This window comes from Myotis daubentonii, chromosome 5, assembly GCF_963259705.1.
Source record: "Myotis daubentonii chromosome 5, mMyoDau2.1, whole genome shotgun sequence".
NCBI classification, from domain to species: domain Eukaryota; kingdom Metazoa; phylum Chordata; class Mammalia; order Chiroptera; family Vespertilionidae; genus Myotis; species Myotis daubentonii.
The window spans coordinates 87,283,103-87,296,166 of NC_081844.1; the positions used below are offsets into that span (position 1 = coordinate 87,283,103).

Here is a 13,064-nt window from a genome sequence, read left to right on the forward strand (position 1 = left end):
CTAACTGCTCATCTGCCTGCCTGCCTGGTCGTCCCTCACTGACCCTCCGTCCCCCCGCCCCCCAGGCCGGCCTGGTTGCCCCCAACTGCCCGCCCTCTCCCCCCACCGGCCTCGTTGCCCCTCACTGCCAGCCTGGACGCCCCACGCAGCCTGCTGTTTGGTTGTTTGGTCGTCCCTCACTGTCTCCCCTGCCTGCCTGGTCACCCCACACAGCCTGCTGTTCGGTCGTTTGGTTGTCCCTCACTGCCCCCCCTGCCGGCCTGATTTTCCCACTCAGCCTGCTGTTGATATTAAACCCTTATCAGATGTATCATTGGCAAATATGTTCTCCCATGCAGTGGGTTGTCTTTTAATTTTGTTGATGGTTCCTTTTGCTGTGCAAAAACTTTTTAGTTTGATGTAGTCCCATATGTTTGTTTTCTTTTGTTGCCCTTGTCCGATGAGATATATCAGGAAAAATATTGCTACGAGGAATGACTGAGAATTTACTGCCTGTGTTTTCACTTAGGATTTTTATGGTTTTGAGCCTAACATTGAAGTCTTGAAGTCTTTAATCCATTTTGAGTTTATTCTTCTGTATAATGTAAGAAGGTGGTCTAGTTTCATTTTTTGCATGTATCCAATTTTCGCAATACCAGTTATTGAATAGACTATCTTCACCTCATTGTGTGTTCTTGCCTCCTTTGTCAAATATTAATTGACCATAAAGGTGTGGCTTTATTTCTGGGATCTCTATTCTGTTCCTCAGAGTTTTTTTTTAATGTTTTTTAAAAAATATATTTTATTGATTTTTTACAGAGAGGAAGGAAGAGGGATAGAGAGTTAGAAACGTTGATGAGAGAGAAACATTGATCAGCTGCCTCCTGCACACCCCCTACTGGGGATGTGCCTGCAACCGAGGTACATGCCCTTGACCAGAATTGAACCTGGGACCTTTCAGTCCACAGGCCAATGCTCTATGCACTGAGCCAAACCAGTTAGGGCTGTTCTCAGTTTTAATGACTTAATATATGTATAGTTGTGAAATGATTACTAAGATATGTTTAGTTAACATCCATCAGCTCACATAGATATTTTTTGGGATGAGAATTTTTAATATCTACTCTCTTAGCAACTACCTGATTTTTAAAAGATGGTAGATGTGTATTTGGATAGGGCCATTTTTGATACATCAGTTTAGTTATGTCTCATGGATCAAATGTTTGGTGTCAGATTATAAACAATCAATCCCATAAGAAATAATGGGGATTTTTCCTTAGATCACAGGCCAATATCTATGCAGACAATAGTTAACTGGCGATGGGGCTGGCCTAGTGTACACTATTACAATGCAGTTATCTGAGTGTTCTGTGGAAACATTTGTCAGATGCTTCCTGAAGCTTACCAACATTTTTCTTAGAGAACCTAGAGTGAAACCCCAAATTTAAAAGAACTTCTGTCACATTTTTCAGGACTGAACCAAGAATTGGGGGTATTTTACAACTCAGCCCAGTTCATAAGAAAACTGTAGGAATAACTAAACTTTTCCTTTCATGAAACTTTGGGTCCCTATTCTTTTGCTTCTGTTGCTTTGTCTTTAAAATTAAACTTTTGCTTTCTCTTATTATTGATATGTGCTGGGAAGGGGTGGGGGAAATGTTCATACTGTAGTACCAAGGAATAATTGGTAGCAGATTTACCTTGAGTGAGGATAGTAGCTGTTTAACATTTGTTGAATGTGTAGGTGAGCTGGGGAGTACTAGTTATAGTTGTATAACATTTCAGAACAGAAAGGGGGAATAGCTTTGTGAGATATAGGTGGGGCTATAAGAGATGCCATATGATGAAAAGACAGTGTTTTAAATAGTTACATTTTTAAGGTTTCAGTCTAAATATGTGGATTATCAAAGCCAAAAGCCAATAATTGTATTAAGACAGTATTTGTTTGTCCTTATGATGACTTTTCTAAGTAATTTATCACCCAGTCAAGACAGATTTTATTTACATGACAGAAAAATTAATCATGGACTATTCTGGGCAACCAGAACATATGGTCTACTAGTTAAAACAGGTTTCATTTTTTTCTAGCTCTCATTGGAGATTGTTCATAGATCCACTTTAATAAATTTTTCTCCTAGTCATTATACTTTTTGAGTAGCACACACTTTGAAGGAATCATTAGTAAATATGAGTACACACTTTTGTGTTTTTCTAAAATCTATTTTAGGCTGCAAACCAAGGGTCAAAATTTAAAGACCGTCGGCTACAAATATCATGGCACAAGGCCAAGGTGCCTTCTGTATCCACAGAGACCGAGGAAGAAGAAGTCAAGGAGGAGGTAAATTTAATGATTGAAAATAAGAGTTGAAAAAGAAAAAAAAAAGAAGAATTAGATTGTTTCTCAGTTACATTTTTTCTGACATTAAAATAAATAATATAAAATAAATATTGAATTATTGCATGAGTGCAGTTATCTAAGACTAGTCTTAAAATTTATTAAAGCATCAAAAGGTACATAAATATAAAAAGCTTTGGGGGATTATTTTCTGGTGTAGAGAGACATTTTTATTGGCATTTGTTTGGGCTCTAGATATTTTTCTGGTAAATGAGGACATGGATTATATGAATAAATTAAGTTTTAGCTGATTATTTAAGCTTTTATTCAAGTTCCATAAGTAATAGATGGGAGTTTCTTTCCTTCTATGTATAGCTGGTTAAAATGTCAGTGTAAGGAAGTAAGACATTAAGAGGGAAGGCTGGGAAAGTCAAAGACTTAAGTAATGCAAGTACTAAATAATCAGCCTCTTAAAAATATCAGAGAATTGATTCTGCTCTTTTACTACTATATTTCTAATTAGTTTATTAAAATGGACACTCATCCAACATTGCAAGTTATTCCTGATTCATCACAGTTTTGGTTTAAAAGATATCTAGTAATAATGGTTGGTCAAGAGGCTTCTAACCATATGGGTAATTTTATATAACCAAAGTGGAAACATGTTCCTCTGTTTAAAAAAAAAAAAAAAAGAAAGAAAAATCTTGATATTTTGGGGAATATTTACAGATACTTTTACTTTGTGTAACTTTTTATATTTTTATATAAGATTTTGAATGTCAGTGTCATGGGAAGTTAGTATATTCTCCCCTCACAAATATTCTAATATTAAAGGAAAGGCTTAGGAGTTTGAATGGTCATTTACTGCCTAATTTTTAAGTTAACGGAATAAAATTAAATTAATTTTATCAATAACATTTCATAGGTATTTTTATTTTCCCTACTAAATGTTCATATATTACTTATTTTTCTGATGATTTTAGAATGGAAATCTTTTCCTATTTAGACTAAGAAAAGTTAGGGAGATTATATACATAGATTGGAGCAAAACAGGTTTACTTTAGCCTACTTTTATTAATTTTAATTTATTAAAACCTACTGTATTTTAATTTATTAATTATTATATTATTTTCCAAATGAACAACAGTAAACCTACTTTTATCCCACCCAGTACATGTAAAAAAATTGTTTTTTGTTTTTTTGCTCTGAAAAATATTTGTAAATCCAGCCTTTATATTTAGTCTGTTTGTCCTTTGTCGTAAAAAAGTATTTTATTTAACTTTCTTGTGCCACTAAGCAGATTTTACCCTCTCTTTCTTTAGGAAACAGAAACCTCAGATTTGTTTTTGCCTGATGATGATGATGAAGATGAAGATGAATATGAGTCTCGTTCATGGCGAAGATGAAATCTGAAACGAGCTGTATAATTTTTAGGAATATTTGTTTAGAAGAACAACTTTTAAAGTTATTTAAAGACGTCAATGAGCCAAAAAAATTTTTTTTATTTTTCTTTTCAACACAGTAGATTTAAGGACAGCAAGTTTGCTATTTAAACACATCTCATAACTGTTCATGATATTAAAGCACCAAAGGCCTAGTGACTTTTACACAGTTGTGAAGATCCACAGGATGACATGGATAATCTCTAGAGCCTTATATTTCCACACCACCTGTTTTGTTGCTATTGGTGTTGGATTATGATGTAAATGACAGGGTGTTCAGAAATTTTATTTTGGATTATAATCTGCTGATAAAATTTCTTTAAATGTCAAAATTGCCTGGAATCTCTTAACTCTTAGCTATTATGGATGGGTCGTCAGACAGTAGGAGACATTTGTAATTGCAATACCCTTCTGCTTTCAAGAGTTGTCTTGGAAGAAAAGTACATTTATTTTCATTTGTTTTTACTGAGGAGGAGCCCAATTTGTATTAAATCTAAATTTGGGGTGGGAGGTGGCTTATGTGTAGAAGTACTGTTTTAGTGTAAACCATACAAACTCTGTGTTCTTAAATGCTATAAGGTAATGGAAGCTAGCTCTATGGTATTTTCCTTCTGTCATTATATTAACTCTCCTGCACTTCTGTTGCTGCTGATCCTTTACTTTGAAATTAGTGAGTATTGGTTCAGTTGGTTTGTGTTTTTGTTTTTCTATTTTTAACATTCTCAGAATATAAAAGGTTTTCACCCATTGCCCTTTTCTCAATCCCATTTTCTTTCTTCTGCCTTTTTATTACTAGGCCTGACTTACCCATTATTGAGATACGTGATTCTTTTGGGTCACCAAAAGTCAACCCTTAATAAAAAGTTTAAACCAGCAAGCACCTTGATAAATGTTTAGATGAGAATAATGGAAGGATTTATGGGGAAAGTCAGTCACTAGCTTTTTCTTTTTTAATGCTTCAATTTAGTTAATAGTTACACAAAAGGGTTAAAAAGTGTCTGAAATTCTTTTCCTAAATTTAAACCATGATGGTGAGGTGTTTGGGTAGGGTAGGGTTGGGGTAGGGTAGGGGGATGGGTATGCTAGTAATAAATGGGAGTCATAACTTGACTTTGATCAGATGACCTTATTTTTTGATAATTTTGTAGCTTGTTACTATCCATGACATATGCATCCTTCAGTAGAAAGTTTCTTTCACTGTGTGCATTTTTACTGTACACTGTATAGAGTAGAGTATCTGTTAAGTAAAATATATGTGTAAATGTATGTCCTTGTGTTCTGAATGTTAGATGGAAAAACAGGAGTAACACTACACTGTATTGACCCCTGGGGAAATAAAATGATTAATGTACATAGGATGTCACTTTTTCAAGAGTATACACATCTATGTTTTTATGTACGTGTGGTGTGAAAATTTGAAACTTCCTGTTGGCTTCAGAAAGTTCTTGGTGATCACTATATCAAGGATTTTGTTTCTTGAAGTAAGGACTGTTTCTTAAAATAGAAACTATTCACTAAGAAACTTAAAACCATCAGGACTCTAAGTTAGCTACAAGAAGTTAAATCCCACGTTCTGATTGTCTCTTCTTTTCTACTTATTTTCCTGGAATGATGTGTCAAACCAGGGTCATTTTTATGTTCATTGTAACTTCCCCTTCGCAATAATAAGGACTTCCTCTTCCTAGGTTGTTATTAATATTTCTGATAACACTGAAACTAAAATAAGCTTATAAAAAGATAAAAATGTTACAGTGGGGTACCTAGAATAAGCAATCTTGCTCCTTCCTCCATCATCTCTAATGAAATTTTCTTGATGTCTGTGGCTCAGTCGGTATATATTTTGAAAGATTCATTGTGGTGAATATTTTGAGTCCTGACAGTTTAAACCTGATAGAGGGAACAAAGGATTTATATATTTTTTGTACAAAGTTTTTTCTTAAACTGTATAATTTTGTAAATAATTTGTTTGGTTTTTTTGTGTACTAAAACTACCAGCGTATAGATTTCAATAAGAATTGTTGTATTTTTGTATTTGGAAACTGAAAATTACAGTAAATTAATGGAGCTGTAAGAAAATTTTCAGTAGACTGACAGTTCAACAGAATGAGATTCCTTTTCATATGGTTTTTTTTTTTTAACCTCAAAATTGACATCTTATTACACTCTGTACAGAGAGAGTTGAGGATTTGTTTGCCTTTTTAGTTATTGGGAGAGAGGGGGGTGAAAGAGAAGAGTGTTACAGTGAAGAATAGATAGACACCTTTCCCAGTAAGATTCTTATATAAAACTCCTTTTTCAATACATCTCATATAAGATTAAAATACGTTTTAAATGTTCTAAGAATTCTAAAACAATTTTGACTCTCAAAAATGAATTCAAAATAATGAGTTAAATATAATATTAGAAATTTTAAGTTAATGTTAGCATAAAATAGTTGAATATATATTTTTCCTTTAGGATTTTTTTATCCCCATCCTCATATCCCCAACTATTAGAATTTCTTTTTAAAAGTAAGTACCATAACTTGTTTTCTTGGCATCTTCAGTTACAGATATGACATACACCATCTGAGGCAAGCTGCATTCTTTTTAATGAATGTGACGTCTAAGTTTCTAAGTAGCTGATGACCAATCCACCTAGGTCAGCCTGGTTTATTAGTGGATTGCTGCCCAAGCTTAAAAAGGTAACCCTAGGGAATGCAGAATTTTTTTTGCATTTCTTCATGTGGGAAAGCATTGATGATAAATTGGAAAACGGTCTTGTTAGGTTGAAACAAAGGTCCTACTGATGGATCATTATTTCAAAAAGAAGAAAAAAATCATGTGAAAAGGAATAGTGGTTCTTCTTATGTATAGTATGCCTGTATTATAGTTTTTACAAAATTGTGAACTTGTGTAATAGTATAATAGGAGATATTGTTGAATTTCTAACTGTTTATACATTTAAATTCATATATGTAATGTTTGTTTTATCAATTACAATCTGAATTTCTAAGAAGCATGTTGACTTTTGCAATAAAGATGCAATATGGAATGGTTCACAATCAGAAAAAAAAAAAAAAAGAAAAGAAAAAAAGATAAAAGTATTATGAATTTAAAAGAATTTGGAAAACTTATGAACCATTCCAAAAATTATAACAATCACCAAAAGAGCTGTAATTCTGGCTTGTTCTGGAAAGAAAGAAAATGTGTGTGTATGCTTGCTTATGTGTGACCGTGAGTGAGTAGTGGATATGTATGTGTGTTTTATGTTGGGTTCATGTACATGAGAGAATGCTGCTCTATGAAACTGGGTATTGAAGCCACTGGCTATGAAATACTCAGTAGAATAATTCCCTCAACAGGATGGTCTTGGAAATGAAAAAGAAGGGGATTAAAATATTACTTGTAAGTTAGCTTTGAAAGCCATATTTCTTTGTTCATGATGGGTCTTGGTATCCCTGATAAAAAGCACAAACAATTTTATAAAAGCAATTATTTTAATGCTACCTTGATGATATTCAATGTGCCTGCCAACCATAGGAAGGACCTTTTTCTTTTTTCTTCTTTTTTCTAAAATATTTTTTTATTGTTTTCAGAGAGGAAGGAAGAGGGAGAGAGAGATAGAAACATCAATGATGAGAGAGAATCATTGATTGGCTACTGTTTGCACACCCCACACTGGGGATCGGGCCCGCAACCCAGGCATGTGCCCTGACTGGGAATTGAACCATGACCTCCTGGTTCCTAGGTCGATGCTCAGTCACTGAGCCATGCTGGCCACCTGGAAGGACATTTTTCTTAAATGGAATAGAAAGATGGGGAAAAAACACCTTGAAGAGATGACTTCTAATTGTGACCTCTAATAGTAAAGAATAACAAGAAGTAATCTTACACCTTAAGGATTCGGTGGGAGGTGATGAGAAAGGAAAGTATATCACTTGGGCTCATATTTCTCATTTGAAAAATTTCTTATAAAATTCCCCTTGAAGTGATTATTCATTGTCTAAGAAGAGTCATTCTTTTAATCTCAGCCTATACAGGAAATTACTAAAGAATGGGAGTAAATTTCATTTTCAGTCTTTTCAAATAAATTTCATCTGTATTTTATGAATTTGGTAAATGGAAAATAAGCTGTGTGATCATTTGTTTTGAATAGATGAGAATTTATCCTCATCTATACAGGGTGTCCCCTCAAGATGTATATACACTTCAGCAGCTGATAGCTCAATTTTGAAAATGAAATGTATTTTAATTAACACTGCCTTAATAATTATTCATAGTGAGTGTATGCATTTTTGGGTGACACCTCCCATGTTTATAATAATAAACATTAGTTCTGGGAAGTTTAGTGGGGATAAGCATAATTCTGAAAATAGTTACATCTGTTTAATATTAAGTCAAATATTTTACTAAAATGGACCTCTCATTAACAAATTATTGGGTTTATGTGATTTCTTAGTGATTTTGATGTAAATTATTCTAAAGCAAGGATAAATTTTGAATCATGAGTCCCAGTGTATCTAGTGTATCTAATTACATTACAGTAAACAGAAGGTATGAACATTTATGTCAACACTTGAAATGTTTGAGATGATAGAGTCAGGGTTGCTTTAAACAAGGGCAGACCTGCACATTTTGTGTCATTTTAGTGTCAGATCTGTTTGAGGAGCCAAGGAGCACTGACTCGAAAATATAAGGCTATTAACTGCTATTGCATGTGCTGTGAATCACCTTCATTTATGCTAAATTTATTTTATTGCCAAGTGATCTCCTTTCTACAGGGTCTCTTACCTGGTTCTTTGATCAACCTTAGGGTAACTAAACCATCCCAGCATTCTGAGATAGGTGACTTGATACAGGTGAAATTAAGGTCAGAATAGTGTTTGATGACTATTTGCCAAATAATTGCAGTTTGAATCTACTCCTTTCTTAGGCTACTGCAAACAGATTTTTTTTTCTCCTTTTTTTTTTGTGTGTGGAGTTGATCATTAAGCATGATAAACGTGGCTGTTACCTTTTCTTTTTATTTATTTATATTATCTTTCTGTGAAAGAGGAGCAAGAGCTTGTTAGCTTGTTTTCCATGAAAATAAACCTGTATTTCCTACATCCCTTCATTTTTCTAACCATTTCATAGAGTTCTATTATTTTGATATAGTGGTCCATTTGTAATTTAAAATAATAGTTATTTTTTTATATAGAGGTACTGGTTTAGTATTTGCTCAAAATTATTCTAAATTATTTGTCAGGGAGTCCAGGTGTGGAAATAAATCTTTTTAGTTGCCTAGCCCTTTTTCTATTCTCAGTATTGCTTTGTAAAAACCTTATAAAAAGTGAATGTCTTGTTAACAGTTTCCTAAAGTTCTTGTGATTCCATCTTTTCTCATTTTCCCCCAGAGAGCTCTTAGTGTAAAATATTGATATATTTCTCCCAGTATTAAATTAAATTAGATAATAAGGGCTAATATAGACTTTGCCCAATTATTCTGGTTTCTGGAGGATGATTTGGCCTCAGGGTGAATTCTTAGACCAAACGCTGCCTATTTATCTGTGTAAACACCTGTCCTGTATACCAGTAAACTATTGAGTTCTAGATTCTGAACTATCCTCCAACAAGAGATTTATTTATGTAAGATTCAAGTTTTTAACATTTTGAGCCTGTAGGGGGCTCTAGGAGACAAAATTTAGTTGGCCTTACAGCAGTGACTGAATCCTTTTTTTTCCCTACAGCAACTTACAGTAAAAATATTTTGCATTGTGATACAGTATACACACTTCCTCCAAACAAAAGTTTACCAAACAACACCCTTATTACTCAATATGCATGTGATATTATTTATTCTATTAATTTTTGGCAGGATCCACTATTTGACTTTCAAAATTGCAGTTTGAAAAACACTGGCCTATTGAGATATAGGGTAAATTGGATTTAAACAAAAATTTTTTTATTTCCAAGAAGAAGGGAGAGAGAGAGAAACATCAGTATGAGATAATCACTGATTAGCTGCCTCCTGTATACCCCCTACTGGGGATTGAGCCTGAAACCCAGGCATGTGCCCTGACCAGGAGTCAACCCAGCAAATCAAAACAGGAATCGAGACCTCCTGGTTCATAGGTTGATGCTCAACCACTGAACCACACTGGCTGGGCTGAATTGGATTTTTAAATCACTCTTCCTTGCTGTAACATTGTCAATACAATTTTGAGTGTAAAATGATGTAATTTAACGTTTTGTATTTTGCTTGGAAAAGTAGTCTAGAGTCTAAAATTAAAGGTGAAAAAATATATATCAGTGTCTTTATTGATTACTTGATGTTCTTGAGTGTGAAGGTGTTTTTAATTTTTAAAATAGACAACTGTGAGTGACTTTAAACTTGCTTGTAGTTTTATATTTTTGTCATTATTTGTTCTGGGGAGGAAGTAGAATACTAGTATATTGGTGTTACATTTTATGAAATTCAAGTCAGTAAGAGTATTTGGCTTTGAGTTTTGCATTTAGAGTCACCTTAGCTATCAGCCATCAAAACTAAACCAAGTTTGATGTCTATCTCTGAGAAAATTGTACACATTTCAACCTTGTGCCATTGAATTTCACGCTTTTCAAACACATTTTCCTATAAGTTATAAGAAATAGGAAATAAAAACTAATTACCTAATCCTTGCCACTTTTCTTAATCTTGGGCAAGTGTGTTACTTGTATCTTTACATGCCTGTGCTTTTCCAGTTTCTAAAATGTAAAGAAAAAGATTAGGAACATATTGATGAGAAATTTGACATATTTTCAGAAAGCCACAGGAGGAAAACCATTAAGTCTGCAAAGTAATGAAATCCGCCCTAATAATGGAAATGTAAGTTATTTGTACATTTTAGAATGTCTATCCTCTGTCCATGTTCATTCCTTTGGGATTCTTTAAGTAATAAAACCTGACTTCCTTGTATTACCATGGTACCAAGTAAAATATTTTCCACTAAACTGGTTATTTTAGGCTATTCATTAAGAAAATATATTTTCAACTAAATTGATAATTTTAAACTGTTCACTTAAAAAAAATAACTGGCATGTATTTAATGCAGAATGTGTTCCAGGCATGGCTCTGTAGTTTGCTGAATCCTGTGTTTGCACAGCCCTTTGATGCAGTGCAACTCGGTGGTTCAGCTGGGAACTGAGTTTAGGGGAGATTAGTGGTTTTCAGCGATCACGCAACCTAGAGTGGTGGGACTCGGATTTGAACACAGATCTGACTCCAGAGCTCAGCTTTTAGGCTCTGTGCTCTGCTGCTTTTAATAAAACGGAATATTACAATTCCATAGAATGGCACTGGTCTTTTTTATTAGTGTCTGTCAAAACACTGCCATTCTGGCTCCATCTGTGTCATCTGTCTTGGATTGGAACCAGGCTCCCGTAGGGAGCAACACTGTTTTTAGGTAGCATATTGGAAACCATAGCGAACAGTGTTTATATATGCTAATTTGTGGGGAAACATTTTAAAGTAATTTTCTGTGACCTCCGTAATGTACAGCCAGCCAATTTGATAACATTTCACAATGATCTGGCTATATCATAACCTATGTTTATTTTATTTTCAATTTTATCTTAAATATTTTCTCTGGCAAACTGAATTATGATAATCTTGCAATATTTCTACCTTGTTTCTTTGTGTTTTTTAATATTGCTGGTGCCTTCTTCCTTTTAACCTTGGCATTAAAAAAATCATGTTGCACATAAATAAGTTACATGCTTTTATTTAATGATGTTTTCATATAGTATACTGAATTTTCTAGGCAGAAAGTGCTGAGAATAGCAGTGTTCATTTATAGTTATGTTTATGCCATAGATTTTTTCAAAAAATAATATATTCTCAATGAATAAAACTGGTGTTCATGTTCTATTGTTTATAGAATTATCTGACTTTTACATGTTCAGGTTTCTTAGTTTAGCAATGCCATTCTAAATCCTTATGGGTTTCTAATTTTAGCTATTTTGGTAACTATAAAATGTTTATTGACTCCTAATGGTATGGTAGTAATTGTCATCTCAAAAAAAAAGAAAAAAAGATGTAAGCACCCTTGGAGAAAGGGGGCTTTTTATTCTTTGACAACCCTGAGAAAATAGGCATGTTCTAATAATACAACAGAGAAAGACTTTTACTCTTGACAAAATTCAGTAGCCATTGGGAATATTTCCAATATGGTAAGTGTGTCAGGAAAATTGCTGAGACAAAATGATTATAACATTCTCCTGGTTACAGTACATGCTTTAGAAAGATGTTTACCCCTAAAATTTGGAATGTGTCATTGAAAAATATTTTGCTGTCATCAAATGCTAAAAATAATGTGTGCCGTTCTTAAAGCATTATCAACATGTTTTTCCTTTGAAATACTAAAGATGGGGGAAAATTTTACACATAGAACTTAATTTCTTAGAATCATAATTTTATATTTTTTGAAAAATTTTCTGCCAATGACTAAAGCACTTCTCTCCCTGTGATTTATTTAAATCCTAATAAATTATACATTTCTGCACTTTAGCCATTCATGTGAAAATTATTTAGAGTTATCTCAATAGAACGGTGCTGTGTGGTCTCCTGAGGCCCCAAGGATGTCAAAGAAGTTTCCTCCACTCTTAGTTTTACTTTTTCAAATGACTATTAATTGATAAATCAGATAAAGCTGAAGAAAAGTCTAAAAGATTGAAGTGAACAATTAAAATCTACTTAGAAGTGAGAACTTATTTATGTAAGGGCCCTATTTTTATGGCAAGCTTCTGTGCTGCGTTCCTAATATTTTGGAAAGCTATTTGTGAGTTTTAGGTACTTATCAGTTTCTCAGAAATTGGTCATTATCTTGAAAAAGAAAGAAAGAAAAAAAAAGAGAACCTAACTGGTATATTCAGACATGTTCAGAAAACGTTGAACATTGTCTATAGAAACAGTACACAGCATATTTTGATTCTCCTTTTTACAACCCAGGATTGCCTTTTTATTCATTTTGAGATTCTACTATATTCACTAGTGATGGTTTTATGCTTCGTGGACATAAGGTGGGAGAAATGGTTACAGTAGCTGTTTTCACTTGTTTTTCTTTGTGGTGATGAGAGTCCGAATCCACAGAAAATTTGCACACTTAAAATACGAGAAAAGTGCAGAGAGTTTTGATTCTGTTCAACATTTTAGTAGGGCTGTCATTGACCATTTTTGCCCAGAAACATGATTTTGGGTGTGTACGTGCCATAAATAAATTAAAACATAGATCAGATGGTAAAATATTTCGCACACAGAGCCCTTGAGTAACTCTTGAGTAACTGACTTGAAGAACCAGCAGTGGAAAT

The 13,064-nt window shown here is 33.6% G+C and overlaps 1 protein-coding gene across 1 annotated transcript in view; it reads left to right on the top strand.

The window, feature by feature from the left end:
* RBM27 (RNA binding motif protein 27) overlaps positions 1-10,022 on the top strand; it is a 73,425-nt gene extending 63,403 nt beyond the window's left edge. Inside the window, exons 19-20 of the mRNA XM_059699539.1 lie at positions 2,207-2,317; positions 3,637-10,022. Coding sequence (XP_059555522.1) covers positions 2,207-2,317; positions 3,637-3,720 — 195 coding nt within the window. The 3' untranslated portion in view covers positions 3,721-10,022. The remainder of the gene's footprint in view (positions 1-2,206; positions 2,318-3,636) is intronic.
* The last annotated feature ends 3,042 nt before the right edge of the window (positions 10,023-13,064 follow it).